The 25401-nt window shown below is 45.8% G+C and overlaps 1 protein-coding gene across 2 annotated transcripts in view; it reads left to right on the top strand.

Annotated features, from left to right (window-relative positions):
- CA12 (carbonic anhydrase 12) overlaps positions 1-25401 on the top strand; it is a 177407-nt gene that overhangs the window by 137821 nt on the left and 14185 nt on the right. The window contains exons 8-9 of one of the 2 annotated variants that reach the window (XM_069222015.1): positions 12090-12216; positions 13998-14155. In XM_069222015.1, coding sequence (XP_069078116.1) covers positions 12090-12216; positions 13998-14095 — 225 coding nt within the window. In that variant the 3' untranslated portion in view covers positions 14096-14155. Of the gene's footprint in view, positions 1-12089; positions 12217-13997; positions 14156-25401 lie in introns of those variants that run through there. The other variant, XM_069222014.1, reaches the window with a different exon arrangement.

The following is a 25401-nucleotide window of genomic DNA, read 5'->3' as shown; positions in this document are numbered from 1 at the left end:
GGTAAGTAGGTCCTGTGTCTGTCGCAGGTGGGTGGGAAGAGTGTTCCACCTCTTGGTGGCTAGGTGGGAGAACGATCTGCCACCGCCAGTCGTTCTGTGGATGCGTGGGACGGTGGCGAGGGCAAGGTCAGCGGAGCGAAGCTGTTGGGTCGAGGTGTAGTAGGAGAGCCGTCTGTTGAGGTATTCTGGTTCAGTGTAGTGCAGTGCCTTGTGCATGTGGTTGAGGAGCTTGAACGTGATTCTCTTGTTGACGGGGAGCCAGGGCAGGTCTCTCAGGTGGGCTGTGATGTGGCTGTGGCAGGATGCGCTTCTAGCCTGCTGAATAGTGGTATGTAGCGATGTTGTAAAACCGGAAACAAGCATGTAATTAAATACAAAAAGATGCTTGTCCATTTGACAAGTTGTCAATAGTTTGAGATGTGTAGTAGGTGCAGGGTGTGGAAATGAGGTGTGGCTACAGATTGGTAGATGCTTACCATGTGGGTTTAGATGGACTGACACTCTTCAGAAATGAGTTTGTGTACATCTCATCTAAGTGTAGTGCAGGGTTGGATTGTCTTACTGATTAAAGAAGACATGAAAGAGTGGTGAGTGGGGGTGCTTTCAGGGGAAGTGAGTGGCTAGGCCTGTTCAGAGCAAGGCGTGGAGGTAGCAATTCCTGTTGTGAGTTTGTAGGAAGTTACTGTTTATTCCACACCTAGAGTGGTCTGATGGGCAACTGTTTTCCATATGCAGTATCTGTGTGCTTTGCATTAAAAGTGCTATCTGACTGAAAGAATGAAAGAAAATGAAGGTTACCAATGTATGTCATATTAGTTATCATCCTATACATTGTTGTTTTCAGCCATCTAAAAACTGCTGTGCATGCTAAGGTCCTCTACATACTAGGCTTCTGAAAAACGGTTGTAGCATACCTGCCCCTCATTGCAGTTTTACAGCCTGCCACTAGGCACCAAAGCGACAAAATATCACCATATCACGTCACATTAGGACCAATTTGCTCTGGCTTCACATTACAGCAAGTGTATTCAATGCTGTTGTCTGTCATCTGGAGAAACCCTTAACCAAACTCCTCACCGTTTCGGGTGACTTAAGGAAACCCAGAAGTTCCAGCTCCCTACAGATGGAAGTCTTTCTCTTCAAAACTCTCATGCCCAGAAACACTCCTCTTAAGGCGCAGCGAACTGTCTTTTGGTACAAGGACTATAAACCCACACATTTTAGGCGTAGAAAACAATAAAAACTCTCCCCTTCCGCATGCACCTGAACTTAGGCCTATCTCTACTCCCCTTAATCTGCACACAGTTACTTTTCTATTACAGTAACTTTGCAGGTTCATTAATATTTCTGTTGCAATTCAAAAACTAGTCTATGCCCCAATTCTTTTTGTGGTGCTGGTGTGAAACACACCTAAATGAATACTTCCCCCAACTACTGATCTCGAAGAGGATTTATTCTGTTTCTATCTTTGTTCTCTTGGGTTATAAACATTTAAAAGTTTTCACTTTAAGCTGGAAAAAAACTCAAAATTAATTGTTCCTGTATGTAGCCATGTAAACCTTAGAAACCATTTAAATATGTTCTTTTACATTTTGTGGGAGCTGAAGACTTTCTCTTGTGGTATTTCCTTAGTTAAACATATTTTGGTGTTTGAAAGCTTGTTTCAGATTTATTTGTTCTGTTGCATCTGGCAGTCAGCTGACAGCTGTATCTTTTGAAATACTCAGGATAGAGAAAGAGGTCTCAGCAATTTGCCTTATATCTGTCCTTTCAGGCATCCCTTCCCCGGCTTGGCCACTGCTTTTGGATTAGGTACCCTTGTCCTTTGCTTTAAACTGCTTGAGCAACATGGATGTTGGTCTTGCTCTGTTTGAATTTGACACATTCCCGGAAATGACGTTGAGTAGTCCATTGAAATTTCTCAGGGTCTTTATTGAATTCTATACCTCTCTACTAGAATTTTATGTCTAACTTCGCATCATAAGGATTCTGGCTATGTATTTATTTAATCGTTCGGATCATTTGCATAGTCTTAAAAATACTGCACTCGAAATACAATCCAGACGACTTGGTCAACATACAAAAAATAGATTTTATTACTACTCAAAATACATTTCAGTAATTCCAGACCTTTTCTTCTCCCTCTCCAGTTACATGGAGTGAATAATCTGCACAAAGAGGTCGCAGGCTAGTTCTGTCAATCGAGATCCAATCCAGTCACAAAGAACTAGCTTAGTCTTCAGTGAAAAAGCAGCGGAGTGGGGTGCATAGGCAGGCAGTACACTGAATACCTGCCTTTCTTGTGGCTCAGAGAGGCTCTGCTTCTTTGGCTGCTGGGCCAGTGATAGCGCTTTGGACCTTAATAAGTAAACTTACAAGGAGACGCGAATAGGTCGATGAACCTTTTTGACTCGCTTTGAGGTTTTCCCACCATATATCCCGTACATGCACAGATCAGTATCCAATAACAATCATTAATATTAGTAATCAATAGGAGTCAGTAATTGTCACACACCATGACCTTTCCATCATGAATAAACACACCTTTAGGTAAAAGTTTGACTATTTATTTCCCTATATTAACAATGCTAATGTTACACAACTTAATCTCAAAATCAAATGATAAACATACAGAAACAACACTGACTGACCAAAGCAGCAAAAGAATTGCAATCTAAACAAAGCTTGAGGTACTACACACTCTAAGGTTACAGTACAAATCAATAGCAAGAATAACTGCACAAACGATATAACATACATTTAGATTCAGCAAAGAAAAGACATCAAATGTTATTACACTGTAACGAACTTCATCAGCGAGAACCCTAACTAACATAACATTAGAATAGCATGTTTGGGCTTCGTGCAAAAGAATTTGGTCAACACAAATTTGAGAAAAACATTTAACTAAGGCTCTATCAAAATAGCGGTTGGTACCTAGAAACAAAAGCAAATAGACATAGCAAACAGTATCATACTCAGGATACCTCTCCTTAGTTTGGATCAGCAAGCTGTGACAGTCTTCGTCATCAGGACATCAGTTTGGTCAGCCAGGCATCAGGATTCGGCATTAAAGTTCAGAAATAACAAAGTCTCTTTAAGCAATAAAGTTAAGCATGTCTCTTCTCAGGATGGTCAAGAAAATAATAGCCTTATGGCAAGATAAAAAGTGGGCAAATGGTGTCCTCTTCTCAGTGCAGTCTGGCTAAGTTAGATTTCCTAAAACTACTTTCCAAGTCCCTATTGGTTCAAGAATCGCATGTTTGCATTTAGTCCAATGAAACTAAAACTTCAAATCTATACTTCTACTAGTACGTGGTTCACATGTCGATGTTTGGCCCCATTCGTCTGTTCTCGTCATTGTACTCATCAGGTAACAATACTGTTGAGGTTATGCTCCAGTCCGTATGTTCATTGTCTTTTCCTGGGAAAGTCAGTCTTACACACATTACATTAAACATTGTTGCACTAGCAAATGCATCATCTCCTAGCAGGCAGTTGTCATCAGCACAGTGGAAAATCACAATATAATTCTATAGACAGCCATCTTATAAGTCGATTAAGAAATGCAGCTTGACACGAGGCCGTGCAACTAGGCCAGGACCTCGCTCAGTTAAGGCCTACGATTAATAAAGCTAATACATAACCCTTAATATGACATATGACTACATTAATCAAACATAAGCTCATTGTTTCATATTAATAAGCCATTAATAAGTACATTTAGTGAATATTGGTGGCCACTTTGGTAGGCGCGTCTTCAAATGCGTGCATTATTTTTCTCTACATTAGTACATTTTCTATGGAATTTTCGACACTCAAAATACATGAATAATCATTATTAATTTCATTAAAAATTCTGCATTAACACCAGCACCTGAGGGTTGGAAACCTGCAGGCCTTGTGGAAGACTTCTGGAGGCTGATGCAGCAGTAGATTGCGAACAGCTGGTCGGGCCCACAAAGAAGAGGCACTGGAGGATTCAGCAGTTTGCAAGCTCAATATGGCCAACAAAATGCGGTGTGTGTCTTTGTATCCCAGGGTCAGGCAGCAAGAGGGCCCATGCAGAATCAAGGCAGCGGAGAGGTTCTCTTTTATTGGACAGAGCATGTTGGCATAATTGGGGCCAAGTGGCACAGCGACAGTGGAGCTGACAGAAGGACAGCTCCTTGGCTAGAAAATCACTTATTAGGCACTTATCAGCAGTGCTGCAGAGTGAAGGTGGTTTGCACTACATCATCAATTGGAATGGCTGGCAAGCAGTCTTAGGGAGGTAACAATGACTCTTTCCATGCCTATACTGAGTTCAAGTAAGAAAGGATATTCTGAGGACGAGGAGAACAGGCATTCTATGCAGAACATCATCTGCAGGCCCAAAAGGAGATGATGGAGGTCGTTTTACTCCTTTACTTTATCAAAACTTTAGAAAGAGCTGTGGAAGGCAGGCTGGGCGAAATGGAATCTATAGTATCCGAGAGAGACACGGCAATACCCTCACAGAGATGCTGCTGCTAAAAAGGGTAGTCTGATGAAATGGGATAGGAGCTGTGGGAGTTAGTGAACTTCAGGTATAAGGTGACCAAGGCAATGGTGCTGTTGGAAGCTACTGGAAGTGTTCAAGAATGCAAGGAGGGCAGCACACCAACACATTCTGGGTTTGTCTAATATGAAGTAGTCGTTCTTTAAAGACCCTTTGGCATCCGCAGATAACCCTGGCTCCCACATTGTGGAAAAAGGCCCACAAGCTACCTTCAAGAGTGAGCAGTGAGCTGATGCAACTCAGCACCACCACGTTAATGCAGTTCCCTGTATCACCCAAACAGTGACCAATGAAAATCAGTCCTATCTCTTCACTTCAGTGGAGATGCACCCTCCTTCAGGCAGAGTATTAAAGTGGACACTCTGAGGGTTGAATGAGAGAGTATGTGGGTGTTGGCATAACTGTGTTGCAATGGGTGAGCTGCCCGTTTTCAGCTGTTGTCACACAGGTTGTGTGACGAGGGGAACCAAACACTTAACTTTGAGTACTGAGTAATTTGCTGGTTAAAGTTGTTTCGTTTTTCTTCAGTTAACTGCCACTAACCCCTATTTCCCCGACTTTAATCTTCCTTTCCCTGCCTCCTCTTCTATCTCTTCACCATATCCTTTTGTCTCCTGTTCGACTAGGGCGTGAGCCTGGTGGTGAATCAGAGTAGTATGCTGTTAGGACAAGTTTTCAGAGCTTATGCTCCTTTTCCCCTCTTGTCAATGATGTCATTAGAAGATGTGAGGACTGATGTAATATGAGGGTAATTAGTGCCTGGTGAGGGCGCGAATTATAGTTATCTTTGAGCACGAGTTCTAGTTTCTTGAGATAAGTATAACTATAGCTGATATTTCTGTGGTTTAGAGTGAGTAACATGTGAGCCTAAGTATAACATCCCTGTAAAATTTGGAGTGTGATTGAATTTCGAAGGTTTTTTTAATCCTATTTCCCAACTATAACATCACTGTAACCTTTAGTTTTTTTCACTGAATGAGGGTTATTTGATGTTAAGTAATATTTAATTTCCTTATGTTAATCCAACACCTTCCTCGTGCAGCAGCCATATCCCTGCCCCCCCACACACACCCTCCATGAAAGCCCTCCCCCCAAGGTAGGCACCTAACCCCGCATGACCACATGTGGTCAATGGCAGGGTCTGCGGCAGCCCCCCATAGGCACCCAACCCTGCACCTCCCAAGCCCTTTGGTGGAAGGTCAGCTGCAGGGCCTTTCCTGTGACCAAACCCCTACATGCAGGCAACCCAGGAGGGGACACATAGCCCCCCTCCCCAGACCGATTACAGACCCTGGGGCCCAGTTACATAGTAAATGGAGAAGCCTCTTCCCCGGGCTGATTTTAGCCCGGGTACCCCAACTCCCAGGGCTTGCCCATCAAAAATGAAAAGGTGGGGTACATGTGGCCCCACTCCCAGGGCCATTGTGCCCCCAGGGACCCCATCCCCCCTGGGGTGTCTAAATGTATTATTTAGGTGGGGGGCACGCTGTCCTCCTCCTTGGGCCAGTATGGGTCCCGGGTGTAAAGAGTTAATGGAGAACCCTGCGGGCTCTCCATGTGCGCCTGACGTGCTCTGCGTGTCCGGGAGGGGCACGGAGCACGAAGGTATAAATAAAGAGCGAACTGCGGGTGACGCAGTTCCATGCATGTGTTAGCAGCAAGCACTGTCTGCGAGTGTTTCTTTAAGACGCAGGGGAAGGCCCTGTACATTGGCGACGAGCGGGATCGAAATGCTGTGCAGTAAAAGATAGTGCAATCAAATATCGAGGCCACGCTGAAAAAACGTACCGGGAGGAGAGCGGAGCAGTGTCGGCGGCCGCGATCGTGGTGCCGGGCCGGTCGCCGAAGAAGAAAAAAAAGCAGGGTTCACGAAGGGAACCTCAGGAGCGCGACTGGCGGAGCGGACGACGAAGAAAAGAACCGGTCTCCCCACCGGGGAAACCCAAAGACGGTGAGCCGCGCCCCGCGCCCTGCCCTGCACGGAACACACCACGTGGGGCTCCGACACCCCGCCCAGGGCGTCCCTCGCTGCCCGAGAGCAGCGCCACGCGAGGCTCCTAAGCCCCGCCCGGGGCGTCCCTCGCCGCCCGGGAGCAGCCGAAGTAGACGCGTGCTTCCCTGGCCAGCCGCGCGTCTCCTGCGAGGCCGGGAGGGAAGCCCGAAACAAAAGAAGAGACGTGCGGTGCACGCGCGTGTGTGCTTGCACACAAGAACAGTGGACTAGAGGCAAAGCCAGTTAGATGTGTGCCGCCCCCCCGGGAGGGGCTAAATAAAAAAAAAAAAAAAGAAAAAAAAACATGGTTTTCGATAACAGAAAAGGAATATAAAGAGGAACATGACTACTGTCACAGAAAAATAAAGGGCAAGAAAAGGGGGGCAGAAGAAGAAAATAAAAGGAGAAAAGGAAGAAGTAAGGAAGGCGGAGTCAAAAAAAAAAACGAAAAAAAAACGAAAGGACAGCTTCACCTTGTGTACTGCACAAGGGTGAGAAGGGGCAAAGATGAGTGCCCCACCACAGGATGATGCCAATCCTCCACCGCCACCAGGGAACCCCCAGCTCCCAGCACAGTTGACCAACAGGGTTCACTCCTCGATCGTTTCGTTACCACCGTTTAGCCAACTAATTGACCCGGCTACCGCTGCACCCAGGTGGCGCTTGTGGATAAACAGGTTAGAAAACTACTTTCGTGCAACCAGGGAAACGGACGGGGAAGTGCGGAGGTCGGTAATGCTGTTGATGGGTGGAGATGAACTACAGGAGCTCTTTGACTCGCTTCCTGACACAGGGGACAAGGCTGATTTTGATACAGCAGTAACTGCTCTGAACAGGCACTTCGACCCTCAACTCAACTCGGATTACGAACGTTTTAAACTACGACAGGCCCAGCAGACTGAAATCGAGTCAATGGATATGTTTTATGCCAGGTTGAGAAAGCTAGCGAGCTCGTGCACAGGTCTCAACCAGCAAGAGGAGATCCGAGCGCAAATCATTCAAGGGTGCCGGTCGAATGCTTTGAGGAAGTTGATTTTGAGACAGCAGGGCATGTCCCTCGATGACATTCTAATTCTTGCAAGATCACATGAACTGTCGGCAGTACGAGCGGATGCGATGGCGGCTGTAAGAGGTCAGTCACTAGCGGCTGCGTCATCCTCTCGTGTAGTCCAGGTGAAGGAGGAACAAGTGGATGCGATTCAAGCACGCCCAGCAGCGCAGCGTAAAACAAGCGCTGCCAGACCCGGCGACGGGGCCTGTGGAAGCTGTGGGTATGACCACCGGCCAAACATGGGATGCCCGGCTAAAGGACAATCCTGCAACCGGTGTGGCAAGCCAAATCATTTTGCCAAAGTGTGTAGGTCCAGGAGGAATAAGCCAGGAGAGCAGAAGGGAAGAGATACAAGTGTTAGAGCTGTATCCAAGGACACAGAGGAGGTGAGAGACCAGGCGATGGCGAGTGGCCCGGTCTTCGAGGAAGATGAAGAAGAGGACATATTCGTAATATCGTTCACGGGGGGCAAGGCACGGAAAAGGACACCGCCGCCCATGAGTGACGTTCATGTCAACGGCATGCTTGTCTCCGTACTCATTGACACAGGAGCGTCGGTCAATGTCATGGATGAAACGCTTTTCCACCAACTAATACCTGCCCCGCCACTGACCCAGACAACTACTAAGATATACAATTATGGAGGGCGAGACCCTCTTCCCCTCAAGGGAACAGTGGAGGTGGCTGTAAGCAGCGGAGAGAATTCAACAAAAACCAAGTTCTATGTGGTGGCGGGAGATCGTGGCACTCTGCTAGGATGTCGCACGGCAGAAGAGTTGGGACTAGTGTTTTTTGCACGACAGGTGTATGATACTCAAGTGGAACGCCTTCTCAACGAGTTTCCGCAGCTATTTGAGGGGTTGGGTCGGTTAAGAGGAAAACGCATCAAATTGCACATAGATCCCAACGTGGCTCCGGTGGCACTAAGGCATCGTCGTGTACCCTTTCATCTGAGACCTGTCGTTGAGAAAGAGCTGCAGTTGTTGGAGGACCAAGGGGTCATAGAGAAGGTGGATGGGCCTACGCCGTGGGTGTCGCCGCTGGTGATTGCGCCAAAACCCAAGCAGCCAGGAGCGATTCGTCTCTGTGTTGATATGCGACTGCCAAATAAGGCTATTCGAAGGGAAAGACACATAACGCCCACCATGGACGACATCATTGCAGATCTGAATGGGGCACAGTGGTTCTCCAAGTTGGATCTCAATGCGGGGTATCATCAGCTACAGCTAGACCCGGAAAGCAGGAATATTACCACATTCTCGACGCATGTGGGGTTGAGAAGGTACAAGAGACTGAGCTTTGGAGTGTCCTCCGCGGCGGAGGTGTTTCAAAATGCGATTAGGGAAACCCTGTCGGGGTTACCAGGAGTAATCAACCTGAGTGATGACATTCTGATACACTCCAAGACGAGAGAGGATCATCATTGTCATCTACGTGCGACGTTAAAACGGCTATCTGAAGCAGGACTAACGCTTCATAAAAAGAAGTGTGCCTTTTACCAAAATTCGGTAGAGTTCTTTGGATATGTATTTTCGAAAGAAGGCCTGCAAGTGGACCCACGGAAGGCTGAGGCTATCCGTCAGGCCGCGGTTCCGCAAAGTGCCACGGAGGTTCGTAGCTTCCTAGGGATGGCCACGTACTGCGGGAGGTTTATACCACATCTAGCCACCATGTCTGAACCTCTCCGGCAGCTAACAAAAGGGCAACACCGATGGGACTGGACTCCAGAGGCACAACAGGCCTTCATGGATATTAAGGAGGCGTTGCTAGACAAGGCAACTATGGCCTATTTCAACCCCATCAGAAAGACCGAAGTAGTGGTAGATGCGAGCCCCGTTGGGCTCGGAGCCGTCCTCTTGCAAGAACAGAGGTATCAGGAATGGGTCCCGGTCGCATATGCCAGCCGGGCGCTGTCGGCCGTTGAAACCAGGTATGCGCAGATTGAGCGTGAGGCTCTAGCCATCCGGTGGGCGTGCCGCCATTTTCACTTGTATTTGTATGGGCACGAATTTCAAATAGTGACTGACCACAAACCTTTAGTTCCGTTGTTCGCTGGTTGCCCGCGTCTTGCACCTCCGAGGATTGAGCGATGGACCGTTCTCCTTCAACCTTATAGGTTCACTGTCGTTTACCGGCCAGGGGCAAATAATCCGGCAGATTATCTGTCTCGTCACCCTTGTTCGCAGGTGTCGGATGCGCAACAAGAACAAGATGAGGAGAGTACGGAAGTCTTTGTAAGCATGGTCGTGCAGTCGGCGTGTCCTAACGCCCTTCTCGTACCAGAGATTGTAAGTGCCACGCAGGAAGATATCATATTGAGCCACGTCAAAGATGCGTTGAGCCATAAAAAGTGGAAATAGTTTCTAGAAAAAACACATGCGTCTCGCCCTGAACAGAGAGTGGCCATGCAAAGCATCTGGAAAGTGCGAGAGGAACTGTCTACTGATAATGAAGGATTGGTTCTACGGGGAAGAAGGATTGTACTTCCACAAAGTCTCTGGTCTAGAGTGATTGAGCTGGCACATCAAGGACATCAAGGGGCTGCTAAAACCAAAGCGAGATTACGTGCCAAGGTATGGTTCCCAGGTATGGACAGTCAAGTTGACGAGATGGTAGGACAGTGTCACTCCTGTATCATCACGTCAGTGGAACCTCCGAATTGTCCGGTGATAACGGAGCCGGCTACTCTGAAACCATGGGCTAAAATAAGCATGGACTTTGGAAGTTTTCCAGATGGGAGGTTAACGGCTGTTCTGATTGACTCTTATACTAAATTCCCGGTGGTTGAGGTAGTGCCGTCGACGGCGTTTGAGAATGTGCGGCCAGTTCTACAAAAGACATTTGCTTTGTTTGGTTTGCCTGATGAAATTCGAACGGATAATGGTCCCCCATTCCAAGGACAAGAGTTCCGGTTATACCTTGAGGGTCTGGCAATTCGTCATCGGAAGATAACGCCTTACTGGCCTCAGGCAAATGGAGACGTGGAAAGGTTCATGCGAACTTTGAACAGGGCTCTTCGAATTGGTGTAGAGAAAAGGGAAGACAGCGAACAGTGTCTACACCAATTCCTGAGTGCTTATCGTCAAACGCCCCATAGTACCACTGGTTGTGCTCCCTCCTCTTTGATGTTCAAAGTATCTCCACGTGACTGTATTCCATCAGGTCCTAAATGGAGACCTCCTGTGTTGGATGTTAAAGCCACTCAAAAACGACGGCGAGCTACTAATCAGAGGGCGAGTGCCCAACGACGAGCAAGATACCGAGGGTTCCAAGAAGGAGACCAAGTGGTGGTGAAATGTCGGAGAGGGGGAGGAAAGTTTATAACTCCGTTTGAACCCGAGATATGGGAGGTTATTGGTGTGAAGGGGTCCATGATCACTGCGGCCAGAGGAAGACAAAGAGTGACACGGAATGTGTCACATTTTAAGAAAGCTGGACGGAGGGAACCAATTGATGATGAAGGAGAGTTTGAGGACATTACAGGCGGGTCACCCGTGGTGACCAATGAGGTGGAGAGTGTCAGGAGGCCGGTGCTGACTGAACAAACCCTACCTGTTTATGCCCCTGGGAATGAAAGCTTGCGCACAAGAAGCCGAAGATATGATCTACGTCCTAATCCTGCACCGAGTAGTCAGTTGAAGGACTTTGTCTGTCATGTCGGCTGCTCGTAGTTGGAGTTCCGTTGCCAGGTGGTTATAACAGGATGAAGACGGAAGGTCTGCTGGTTCGTAAGGACAGTGTTTTCGTTGAGGTGGACTGTTTACGTGTGTTTTTAGTACGAACTATTCCTAAGTGACTTTATACCGTTATGTGTTAATTTTGGTGTCAGTTTTGTTAGTTCCAGTCCCCATGTGGAGTAAAACATGGGGGGGATGTAAAGAGTTAATGGAGAACCCTGCGGGCTCTCCATGTGCGCCTGACGTGCTCTGCGTGTCCGGGAGGGGCACGGAGCACGAAGGTATAAATAAAGAGCGAACTGCGGGTGACGCAGTTCCATGCGTGTGTTAGCAGCAAGCACTGTCTGCGAGTGTTTCTTTAAGACGCAGGGGAAGGCCCTGTACACCGGGGATCCCAATCCCCCGTGGCCTGGCCAATCAAAAATATGCATGGGGGGGTCATGCAGCCCCCCCCCAAGAGAGCCCCATCTCCTGGGGCCGGCCACATAATGGTGGGTGCCCTGCGCCCCCTCAGTGCTCCCATTGTCTTCTGTCAAATGGTGCCAAAGTTGTTAACAAAAGTAAAAACTTTGTCTTTGGGAGGTCCTAACTATGCCTACCTACTGGCAAGCATAGGAGGTGTTGTATATCGCAAGAACTCGTGATTTCCTGGGAATAGTGGTCTACAGGAGACACTTGTTTATATATCAGTTTGTGCCTTTCCATAAACCAGACCACCTCTGGCATGAGGTGGCATGATGGACTGTCTTGCCCAGCCTTGTTGATTGTATTGTAAGGATGATGATACTTGTATACCTTAGCATTCATCTTCATCTTTTCTTTACCTAGCTTGTGGCTCTGGAAACTGCTCTGTATTGCACACAAGAGAATGACCCCTCACCTCTGGAGATGACTGATAACTACAGACAGCCACAGGAGTTTGATGAAAGGCGAGTTCGGGTGTCTTTCCGTCAAGGTAAGTCCACCATGACTCAGGTAAAAGAAACATCAGGCTGATGTCATGAGAGGGCGATTACAATAACAATATATGACATGTTGTATTGGAGTTCTTTCCACTCGTGTGGGCACATACACAGGCGAATTACTAAAGATGTGAAAAATAATGAATGGAGGAGAGATGGAATATTTGGAACCAATCAGACGGAATAAGTCTTTCACTGCTGTCACACCTGAAATGTTGGCATTTATGTACATCATTTGTAAAGGAGTCTTGAAACTAGCACAGGATGCAAGTATGTTAAGGATAAGTGATGCAGTCTCCTGCAGAGTAGAGACTTTTGCTTTCACCTAATAGCTGTTACTTGGCACCGTTAGCAAACCCTTAGCTGGCACGTCTGTCTCCTGAAGGACAGTGACATGGAGAAGGCTAACTGAATACACTTACATTTTGCTTCCATCATGTTTTGGTAATTATTTTTGTGGGTTCTATTTATATTGCTAGGAAAAAGGTTTATGTAAGGCTTAAGGCACTATAACACACAAAAAGATCTGTGTGTGCTAGAGACTGTCGTCCCGATCAACAGCACGAGTGCCCCTTCCTGTAATTAGAAACTAAATCTACTGATAACTTCTTGAGCGACAGTATGAGTGGAGCTGTCCTGTAATTAAAAAGACTATGGACCTGATTTAGATCTTGACAGTCAAGTTACTCCGTCACAACTTGATAGACATCCTATGGGACTTAGATTTCTCACAGGATATGAAGGGATTTAGATTTCGGCGGACGGGATATCCATCACCATTGTGACAGAGTAACTCGAGCCCTGTATCCCTGGACATACATTTTAACTCAGGAGTAGCATCAAGGCCTACTTTTGGAAGCCACATAATCTGAAGGACGGATAGAATGTATTTAATATTATCTTTACAATGGGATGATGTGAGTTTGCCCAATTTCGTTGTTTATCACAAAACAGTGACTTTATATTTCCTTTGACAGCAAGGGCTCCTCAACTGTTACCATCAGAATCTCTTAAGACCATACATCGCCCATTCATTGTAAAGCTCTTATGCATTAGTGACCTGTAGATGTGAAACGTTTGTTGGTCATGATACGGAGATTATTTTTTTAGGATTACCACTACTGCATGGTATATTTAGAACACTCACACACTCTGGTCTGAGAACACCACAATGAGAACTGTGTGATTGAGACAGATTCTTGGGTTTGGAGCAAAATGGGAAGATTTTCTTGGAGACATTGAGCCTAGACAGCTAGGCTGGTCTGGTATTTGCAGAATGCATTCTATCTTAGGCAGGCCAGGTATATGGCTAAGGGCCCTGGCATTATCCATTTTGGAGACACGGCCTATCCGAGAAACCTCCTCATTGACCTTAAACCAGCAACCACCAGTCTGGCTCAAACCTTCTCACCATAATGCACAGAGGCGCATATCATCCCAAATGTTGTCATGTGTTTAAGTCTGCTCTTATGGCAGTGAAAGCTGTTACATGTTAAACTAATTTCTAGAAATTAAGAGAATCCCTCTTGAATGATTTTATGAAATCAAATATTTAGAAAATTTTCATTATTTGCGCTGTCATCCTTTTCTAACAGTGAAAACTATAACTGGTTTGGAGTATTGTGTTTCATGCAACAAGGATGCCATCTTCTTGTGGCATTGTTGGGCATCCAGTGGCAGGAACTGGCACAAAGCCCGGTGGAGTGCATGTGCATGCCGTTCTGCCATAATAATGTGCACAGTGAACTGAAACAGTCATAACTTTGCATTGCAGGGAGACCTCTCAAAGGGACTCTTGCAGGGGGACCATTTAAAAGGATTCACGCAGGATCGGAAGAAGCCCAGGAGCTAGAGTTTGAATTTGATACCTAGTGTGCTCCTTAAAAGAAGACTCTTATATGTGTGGAAACTGGACGTCTACAGCTCGCTGTTGTGAACGAAAGCAGTTGGTTCCAGAGTAGCAGTACTGACTTTTGTGTATTACTCGAGCTGTAGTCCACATGGTTTTTGTCCTTCTTTATGCATATTTATGGGGATCTCTCTTGGGGGAGTTGTGGGGGGAGATGGAGCTAACACTGTAGGCTCCTAGGGGCCATCTAATTGACCTGTGCTATGTAAGCAGTACGTATAACATCCTGTTTCCACTGGGAGCGGCAGAGGGCCTTGATGCACATGAATGGAGGGCAGGTAATAATGCGCATGTTCTTTGCTTAAGGACTGTACTGCTGGTCTAAGATGAAGGTTTGCTTTGCCCAGGAGGGTGTCCGAGTATGCCCTGGCATTACCTGGACAGGCGTGGCAGTGAATATTTGCCCCCCCCCGAGCTTGTGCAGAAACTATGGACCAGAGTAAGCTCTTGTGAGCAACAGCCCACCCGTGTTGAAAAAGTACTTTTACTGCGATAGCGATATGAGTTTTTAAAAATGTGTTTTTATTTAAGATTTTACGCAGGTGAAGTGGGTCTTGTTCCATTACAATTATAAGACCATAACAGTAGTGTGGTGTATTAAGTATAATGTCAATCATAACAGCACCTCATAACATTGGCCTGCAAGCAAAAACAGCGCCTTAGGCAACTTCCACAATTCACAGCAGCGGCCTGCCATTGAATGCCATACGTGTAAAGGATCATACATAGACTGCTGGCTCCTCCCTGTGCTGGCTCCTAACAGTATACCCAACTTCACCTTCTCTCCTGGGCATTAGTCACTTCTCCTCAAGTCAAGGTGAGAAGACAGGCTGTTTAGGGAATCCAGTACTATGGGTGCCTTTCAACACCGCTAAGAACCGCCCCAGAAGGGGCAACCAACGAACCACTTCAACTAGAGCCGAGTGATTGGGTTTTCTTCACAGCAGAAGTAGATTTCATGATAAATGTAAACATTGGGATTCATAATGAATATTCCTTAGAGTGTAGCATTTACTTTTACAATCAGGACACCATTAACTTACCCATACTCTTAGCACAAATTCATTTTGTACCCCTCCAAAGAGGGGACTCTTACTGCCAGTTCTTTGCACAAGCGTTCCCTGACCACTTACCATAACACCAGGATCAGTTCATCCAGTAATTTGCATCCACGCTGTTTGAGTTGCCGGACACCTTCGTGCTGTAGAAGGCAGAGAACCACACACATGTTTAACAGTGAGCCAGGTGACTCTACATTTAGGGGGTCATTCTGACATTGGCATGGGCACTGCAGGGGCCCCCAGGGGCCATACGACACCCCTTACCGCCATCCTGTTCCTGGCGGCCAAGACCGCCAGGAACAGGATGGCGGTAAGTGGGTCGGAATCCCCATTCCCCAGGGCAGCGGGGAACCGGCGGTACACCGCCGGTTTCCCGTTTCTGACCGCGGCTGTACCGCCGCGGTCAGAATGCCCATGGGAGCACCGCCAGCCTGTTGGCGGTGCTCCCGCGGTCGTTGGCCCTGGCGGTAGTCTACCGCCAGGGTCAAAATGACCCCCTTAGTCTCTTTATATTGCATAGGCACGCCTTCCTCGTTAGCTCAGCAGAACTGTTTGTGGTTCACCACCAGTGGTCCTGATAGAAGCATTGTTTAAGTTTCCCAAGAAGAGAGCACACTAGTTGGCCTGGTGATGGCTGTAAGACTATATTAGTAGATAGCATTATCAGGGAATGCCTCCAAATCAGTAAGACATGTGACCCTGACGCCAGAGCCCTGGAAATAATTTGTGTAAATTGTGGGAACCAGGATCTAATCTAATCTCCTGTTTCAGACGACAAAGCAAAGTCTCTTTACCACTGGGCTCATTCCCTCCAAAGTATCACTTTCCTCTTCAGCAGCGTCACCTCTGGCCCGCACACTGGCAAGCTACTTCCAAGAACTTCATGTCACTGCAAAATAAGCTCTACCTTGGGATGCAGTGTTCTGCCTCTTGGATACCCTTTGCACCAACGTGCCACAATTGTTTTGCCAACTTTGGGATTATGGGTGAAACTGTGGCTCGCAGCAACGTCAATAGTTTTTATTTAAGGCAGAATTAACCAATGATATTAAAATCATTGGTTAATTGTGGTGGTCAAAATGTGAAAGAAATGAAGTGCAGAATGTTTTCTGGGTGGAAATATGATGACTTCAAAATTAACCTTTTTGTTGGTAAGAACTGGGCAGATTAGCGATTGGACTAGAGGTAGAAATTCATAAGCTTGTACCTGACAGAAGTACATCCCTAGGGGAGATTTTACAAGCAGGAGAGATTCCTATTTTCATATTCCATTAACAGTTTGAGTAGATCAGTCTACTGTTTTAACTTTTTGACCAGTTACTAAATGTGCCTCAGAGATGCTTTGCTTGGGAGGGGATGGGCTTGTTTGTCATCCTAATCTATAATACATTGTTTTGCCAGCTCTCCTGCTGGTAAAATACTTTTCAGAAATGGTTTTAATATTCCATTCACACTTCACCCCTTTTCTTGTGTTTAGCTATATGCCAAATACGTTTTTAGGGTGGACAGACCAACCCTCTTATTCTGTGCTGCTGCCCATATCCACCGAACCTGGCACCGCCATTGCACAAATGAAAGCTGAAGGTGGAAGCATTCTAGTGCACCGTCAGACAAGAGGACAAATGAGCTGCTGCCTTGCTCTTTTGCAAGCCTGTTGTGGTTGGAGGGAATTGAAGCACAGTGGCGGTGCTTGGCAGCATTAAACCTGGGGCTCATCCATCCTGGTATCGGTTATGCATAACCATTGCCTTTATTTTTACTACGTTTTGAAGAGTGGAACTATGCCTTTTGTAGACACAATTTACCTGTGTTGAGGTTTGGGTACTGTTTGCAGCACTTTGGGTAGTTACTAGGCATCCTGATGCTCAGAAACTATCCTGCAATTCCTTTTCATCAAGAGATTGCCACAGTATGAAATTCAGGATATTGTTACTTAAAGTAAAGCTATTCACCCCTGTTGCAAAATGTGAGAATTGGGTACAGAAGATGTCCGCAAGCTACCATATACCTTCTGCAACGGCGTTTTGCCTTTCTTAGGACGCTGAGGTAACTTCTCACAACAGTGCTCCAAGATGGGCTCATTCAATAACAAAACCTAGAGTTGGTACATTAACAGCAGCTGCAATTGAAACATCTGGAGTAATTCCAGGGGACTATGGCGAGTAGCTCCCAGGCCAGAGACTGCTGCTGCATTTGTTTGGTCATTTCACAAATTGGTTTAAGCATGGATTTGTTTCTTATAAGATTAATTTACCTTGAAAAGTGAATTATAATCTTCTTGAGACTCCCTCCCCCCAATGTTTCTAAACACCTTGATTTCATGTCTCATCACTTCGATTTGATGATAATATATTTCTAGTAAACCCGCTGAAAGTATGATGGCCCTGTACCAGCAAGCACTCTTGACTGGATGATGGTATAGACTTAGTACCACTTCAAAGTGTCCTTAGGTGCCAGAAGACCATGCATCACTTTGGGCATAGTCCTTCTAAGGATAGATGCACAAGTGTCAAGCTGCCATGTAATTGGCAGATGTGTATCAAGTTAAAGCACTAGTCTAACACATGTTGCCCTTACCTGCCATTCATTAGTACTTTGGATCAATAGGAATAGGAGACTGGTTTGAGTGAGGGAAATGTCCCCTCCACAGCCACATGTAAGTGGAAGGCCTGGAAAGCACTGCAAAGGCGTATCCCTCAAGGTCCTGGATAAGTTGTAAAGTGACCTCAGTAGGATGTCCCCAAACTGCTCACTTTTCGCACTTGAGCACAAGGCAAACCATCAGGCAGTGGAACCCCCAGTGAATGTTGGCATGTCAGAGTGACTGTGCTCTTTTTTTCAAGGGCTGATGGAATCAGAAAGGCTAGAAGCAGAAAGAGAAGGAAATGTGAGCATGTGAGAGATGGTCTTCACTGCGCAAGCTAGGACATTATTGATTATTTAAGTAATTCCTGTCACCACATGGCAGTGACTATGGAAGGGCGCCCTGGAATTCGAGTTCAAGTTGTTGCACTGATTACTGAACATTCTTGCGAGAAGAGTGAGGTAGTAAACCTGTGTAATGTCTGTGTGCTTGCCCTTCAGTTGAGCAAAGCCTGTCTACATCAGACACAACGTCATATTGCATCTTTTTAGCATTGTCATCATTAGTAAAGCCTGTGGTGATGGCTGTGTGCTACTGTTATAAAACGTCCTGATGGATACCAGCTCTTGGACAACCATCGGTTTGCCCAAAGCATGGTACAAAATGGACACTGTTGTGAAGAAGCACTTCCTGTGTTTGAGGGATAAAAGCTGGCTGGCTGTGGTGGTCCTGCGGACACAGCCTGCTCCCTTTAACACTGTACACCATCCTTTGCTAATGAATTGTCAGGAAGGGGCAGTCAGTGTCACTGCAGGCTCGGGATAAGTGTGTGCATTCTCTTCGTTTGAGAAGAAACACTGACCTATTAGGCCCCACTGTTCCATTCATGATGTAAATGGTGGTGTTCCTCTTGGCTAAGTCCTCTCCCCTCCATTAGTTAACATATATATTCAGCCAAACGTTGAATTGCTAAGGAATCTGGACTAGCAGGTGTCCCATCCCAGCTGGGACTGCTGATGGAGGAGCAGAAGTACATTCTGTCTAATTGCAAGGGAGACATCCTTGGGAATCAGAAAGCTATGATCATTCTTAATGGGGCAAAGACAGTAATCCTTGTGGTCGGTGCATCCGTCCCACCTCCTCTCTTACTTGCTTGGCTAGAATCTTTGGACCTTGTTTACACCGCCTGTGTGATGGTGGAAATGCAGAAGTCATAGAAGTAGCTGATTTACATCGAGAACAAAGACTAGATCGTGGCCAGGCTACCTATAAGGCTTCGCTACGATCACACACAAAACCGGAGATGTCCATATTATACTGTTTCCAAAGGGTGCATAACTGGTGAGTAGGAGTGATCTAAAATGTTAGACAGCAGGCCTGGTTTTACCTGATGATGGCATGGTATCACCGACTTTTAGCACCTGAAGCCCTTTTTAGGTGTGGCGATAGCCAAGACCTTTCGATTTTACTAAAATGTTATATATACATATCTAGTGCCTTTTATCTAGCCTTGTCATTCATTGGCCTGTTGTAATTCACATTTGTCTTCCGCTCACTATAACACACACTTTACTGCCAAGAACGGTTTGGTAAAGTGCTTATTTTTGTAATGTTTTTTTTTTTATATTGGCAAGGGCCCTGCAGCTCCTCCAAATCATTTTACAAAAATCGTGACAAAGCAAGCATTAACAAAGCCAAAAGGCTGGCAGTCAAAGCCAGACCTAATATCTTTGCCAAAAGTGCTTTTTGTTTTGCGAATCTATTCTGTGAACAACAGTCGTGTTAAACACAGCAGTGTTCTCTGTCCTGGCTACTTTAAGAGAAGAGGTCAGGCAGCCAGACATAGAGACCCGGAAGCACTAGAATATGGAATTGTCTCCCCAATAGTTATTGGAGGAGATGCGAGTTAGTTCTGTAGAATCAGAAAGACGGCTGTTGAGGCAGATAATTCCAGGCTGGGCCTTGATGATCTTTCGATCTAGGCTTCAGCCACTCCTGGATTGTAAATCTTTAAAACGGTCACTCCACCAACTTCATGAACACCATGCCTTGAGGCAGCCCTCCTGTATATGGTATTTGGTGCTCAGGCTTCATATATTGTAGCAGGAAATGGTCTTTGTTCAAATACTGCTCCTTATTGCAATGTAGCCAAATGATCCAGCAAATCGGCATCAACCTGTTGCGAAAGCAACAACGGACCCTCATTTATCAATGTCTTTTCTAATAGGACTCCTGGACCAGATTGGAGCTTCCAGCATGCAGCGAAAGGTCAGGTCGTGGATGGACACTGAAAGGTGTCCTGAGTGGATCTGTTCACTTGTGGCCTTTGTGGTGGAAGTGGAGAGGAGGATCTGTGACGCGTCCACCATTGACCCTCTCTCCTGGCACAATAGCCCACAGCTACCAAAAATAAACAGGGCTCCAAAATGAATAGTTTCTAGAGTGCCAGCGCCACAGAGTGCCAATGCACAGTTTTGGGAAACAAAACGAAAAGAAAGACCAACACATAAATCTTGGACAAACTGAAAGTAACAAGGCATGAAGTTCTGGGGCTGAGCTTTAAATTTGTAGTGGGGAGGAATGGGCTATGTCGGCAAATCCCGAACCACAAATAAATATACGTTCCCACCTGCCTTTCTCATAACTTTCAGATGCTGAAGGTGCCATAGAAACCTATTCAGAGCCATATTAGAATTTTCTGTCTGTTGCATGTTATATCCGCCTCTAGGTTTTTCTCACACCCTTTACCATCACGTTTTGGTTATAAGCTGCCATTAGCCTAGACAGGTGTGCATAAGATGCCGCTTCTCTCCAATGTCTCACAACCAGAAAGGACATGGATTTACGAAAAAGATTTTACTGTTGAGGTGGAGGTATCTTGGGATCAAATGAGCATCACAGCAAACCAGATAACAAGTAAGAATAAATGCTGTTTGCGAGAGCATAATTTGAAAAAGGTGTATAGGAAAGAGTAGAAGAAGCTATGACCTTTAAGCCTGGAGCAGCGGTAGAGGATCTGATGAAAAGTGTGACCTGCGGGGAGAAAGTTTAGCATTTACAGAGGCATTGGGAGATTTTGGAAATATAACTTTGTGTGGTGGCTGCAAACACTTGAGCAGACAGGAAGGTGTCAGACTTTGGAACATGCTTGTTTGGGCCCTGAGCATACATTATTTAGGCGCTGGTATGATTTTTGGGCACATTATATTGGGGCAGGCTTTAGAACTGTACTTGAAGGCTGGTAATCTATCCTAGAGCTATCTGACAACATGTCAGTAGACTTGGGCTTTTCTGAATAGGCCAGAGTCAATCTGGAAGAGACTGGGATCATTCCCAGTCAAAACCTTTTTAAGTCATGTTGGGGGAAGAGGAACACCTCTGAGTAGTCTTGAGGTCTTTCTCAAACAGGCGTGCAACTGTTCTCCGGCATGTTGTGGAATTCTCCTTGGCCAAAGCGTTGGCTGTCCTGGAGAACGCTCATTACATTGGATTCTAACACAGGAAAGGGGAAAAGCGGGAAGGAGAAGAATGCCCCCTTCCCACTTGATGATCGAGATGAACTGCATTGCCAAAACAAGTCTTTGAGACATATGCTTGAAACTAGTTTAGTATACATTGCCTAGTCTCGCTGTGCAGAGATAATGTTTAACGTTTGCCATAATGAATTGTTTCATTAGTGGTAGAAGGTAAATGTATATAGAGCAATTAGTAAATTAAAGAAGCGATAGTAATGAGCTAAGTTTACATTAATTAGGTTCCTGTCCGTCTGTATGGACAGGAGTGCTTGTATGTTGCTGCATATGATTACAGAGCTATTTCAGTTTTATATCGTGAACGTACTGTATGTATTCGGTCAATAAATATGAATAAACCAAAGCTTATGAGTCCTAATTTGTTCACAGTTGAGAAATTTGCAAATTCAGTAATGTGTGAAGATGTGCTTCCTAGCATCTGCATACTCCTATTTTACTCCTGAGATCGCCCTTTGGGCTGTTACAGGATAACAAGGACTTCTAGTACAGCTGGTGTAATCTTCAGCTGGTACTTCATGGATCACTCCTTGAGGGCCAAGGTCGGGAACAAGGGAGGCAAATTGTCAGCTGGGACACATCATATGCCACCAAATGGCATGGTGTTTGTCAGAGCTCCCAGTGAGCAGATACTGTCCGATTCTTATTTTATTTGATAGGGGAGTGTGGGCACTTCTCAGTACAAATGCTGTATTAGTGGAGAGTACTGGGACTCTTGGAGAGCAAGTACCTACATTTCTTGCCGTCCATTTCATGCACCGGTCTCTTCTTTGTCTGCTATTTTTAACTACTTTGGTAACCCAGGAAATATTGAGGTCAAAATATCCCCCTTCCCTTTTCCATTAAGTTTAACTTTTAATGACAGTATTAGAAGAATCTGCCTTGAGTGTAACTCCCTGCTGAGGACTGAACTTGCCCCCAGTACTGCCACATATATTAGTTAGTGGGAATGATGGGGTTCCTTCTTGCGATAGTTGGTCCTTCAAAATCTTTGCTAACTGAGGCTTCAAAATAATCTGTGATGTAAGTTTTCAAGATGATTCCCTTTGTGGCTGCAGACTCTGCTATCTTTGGAGTGGTCCCTGCACAAACTCTGAAAGTTAACCTGCATATTTTGTGCCTAAATCAGGGGCCGCCTCTCGAAATGATCGTGATTGACACCGTTGGGACGACATCTGACATCTGCTCGTTCCAGTTGTCTGGTCTTGGCTCGTTTGTAGTTCTTCTTTATTGCATCTCAGTTTTGGTTTGTGGTTTTAGGATCTCTAAACATTTTGATATTTGCGCCCCTTGGTGTATTATTTATTTATGCAAATAGCCCCATAAACTGTAGATTGTGCTGTTTTGTTCGGATAGACTTCACACAATTGCCTTTATCACAGCTATAAACTGGTGATTTTCAAAGCACACTTGAAAGTTGTCATGCTATTTGGTAAAAGCAGATGCCATGTTTGCCCCAGAGGAGGGAGTGAATGGATGAATTAAATAACATTTATAAAGCACAGCTAAGACCTCACAGGTATCCTGGCCTTGTTCTACTGAAAAAAAAGATCATGGAAAACTTACCATAGCATAATTCAATTGGAAAGAGCCAAGTCTTCAATGCTTCCCTGAATCACCAGTCCTGACATTCCCATAGGGAGGATGTCAGGATAGTCTACAGTTGTGCTCCTGTGAATGAGGAAGCATGACCGCCGGTCGTCACTTGGTTTATTCTGGGAATACAGAGCAGGTTGGCCCTGGAAGAAAGCAGAGCTTTTGGCGGCTTGCGACAAATAATACTTGGGGCCTCGTTATGAGGCTGGCGGTCTTGAGACTGCCAGCCTCACAGTGGCGGTCAGCACAGCTGCTGCTGCTGTGGTGGTCCGACTGCCACATTATGACCCTGGCGATCAGACCACCAGGGTACCGCCATCTCCGCTGGGATTGATGATCGTGACAGTGGCAGAGGTCTGAATCAGCCAGAGTGGCGCTGCATGCAGTGCTGCCCAGTTGATTACGACCTTGTTCTCTGCCAGCCTCTTCAGGGGGCCATAGGGAGGACTGTGCAGACAGTGAGCATTGTGAGGGTTCTGGTGCCCCCTGCGGCAGCAGCATGGCTGCCGGCTCGATTACGAGCCGATGACAATGCTGCTGCCACAGCCCAGCGGGAAAGTCGTCATGGGTCCGGCTGGGAGGAAGCCAGTATGGTGGCAAACTCCCTGTCAAAAGTTCGGCAGGTGGGTCATCCTGTCTGCCGAACTCCTATTCTGGCCCTTAGTTTCCTTGCGAAAAAAGGGGGCTCTTGTGCACCGCTCTGAAGGTAATGCATAAAGACTTAAATATAATTCTCTTGGTTACAGAAAGCCAATTAAGCTCTACAAGGGCCTGGGACGAACATGAATATATGAGCAGGTTCAAAGCCAATTTGGCTGCCGCCGTTTGAATATGCTGCAGTCGCTTTAGAAGGTAAACTGGAGAAGCCAGAAATAACGCATTGCAATATTCCAGAAATAGTGTGGTCTATAATATTGCACTATTCCCAGCCCTAACTTTGGAGGGGCTGAATGTCATACTAGGTCTCAGAACACAAGAAGACCAAATGGAACAGTGGAACACTCTGGAATGCCTAGTGTCAGTGATTTTTAGAGATGCGATGCAGGACTGAGTTAAGAGAACTGCTTTTTATTTTCTCACAGTGGATGGCCTGTTTAAGTCCTACCATTCTGTGCATCAAGATTCCAGTACGGTCCTAGTTAGAGGACGAGACACAATATGCAGCCTACTAAATAAATACATCACTATGCCGCCCCACATTTCTGACGTTATGCAGAGTATCCCTTTACGTTGTCAGTAGCATGTCTGTCTATATTCCATGCCTACACCATATGACCAGATTGGCTAAACTGAGCTGCATAATGCATTTGTTTTATTCCTCTTTTTGTATTATTGAACCCAAAATACTCTGTTTTAAGCAGCTATCCCCATGATGCTACGACCTCTGCAGGGACTGTTATCAATGATCATCTATAGAGCTCATCATGTTATTATAAAAGATCTTCCTGTGGTTTGAGCAGGACTGCTTCAAAAACACTATGATTTAAAATTAGCTCAGATCCTAGCCTGCTTTTAATGAATGTGCCATGCTGTGTCCTGAGCACTAACCTCACTAATGGGAATTTCTACCTCTACAACATGGACACCCTGCTCAGGTTTACAAAACGAGCAGATATTCAGAGCTAAGATGCCCTTCGGGGAATGTGGGTGGGGGAACCTGACATAAACACGAACTTAGAATATTCAGATTTGAGTTCTCAAACATATTGACACCAAAAGGCCATGACTAAATGTGTGTTGGGTGCCACAGTGGTCAGAATGGGGGAGGTGACGGAATTGGAGTTGGACAGTTCAAGGTCCACCCAGTTCTGAACCACAACAAAATCCAGTGAGGCCATTGAATTACTTGACCATGGTGGACCGTTTACCAGGATCCACAACGGTGTCCGAGATTCTTAAGACCCACAGGGCAAACAACATAGAACCATTGACTTAACTGTGAAGCCATGTGACTTAAACTTTGGACACTGAGGCTCTGTACTATTCTCAAAGACATAACTCAAATGGAAGGCATCTGGTCATTGGTCCGACACACACAGGGGCATCGGGAACACAGCTACAGGCTGGCCTAGTATAGTCATGCTTCCCACCTCAGAAAATAGAAACAATTGCAGAAGAGACATGACATTTTTCCTGATGTGCAACACTCCTGTGTTATGTCAAACCATGTAGCCACACTCAATATCTCAAGTGATATGATTTCCGCACAGCCTCCAGAAATGTTTTGCGATTTTCAGGTACGGTAAAGATTAAGCAGTAATGTTTGTGACAATGTAACAAGATCCTGATATTGCATTTCTAATCTTTTCGCTTTTGTCAAACTTCATTCTTTCTTTATCATTTCTAATACATTAAAATAGCTGCATCTTTAAATATAAAAGGATGCTTTGCTGTGTTGAAGAAAAAAGTACATTTGTTGTGGTTAGTCTGGGTTTTGGATTCCAAACATGGCTGTGAAGCAGAAGGATAACCTTGCAGTGCCCCACAGATCTTCTGAG

The sequence above is a fragment of the Pleurodeles waltl genome, chromosome 3_1, assembly GCF_031143425.1.
Source record: "Pleurodeles waltl isolate 20211129_DDA chromosome 3_1, aPleWal1.hap1.20221129, whole genome shotgun sequence".
Taxonomy (NCBI): domain Eukaryota; kingdom Metazoa; phylum Chordata; class Amphibia; order Caudata; family Salamandridae; genus Pleurodeles; species Pleurodeles waltl.
This window is presented reverse-complemented; position numbering and strand designations above follow the sequence as displayed.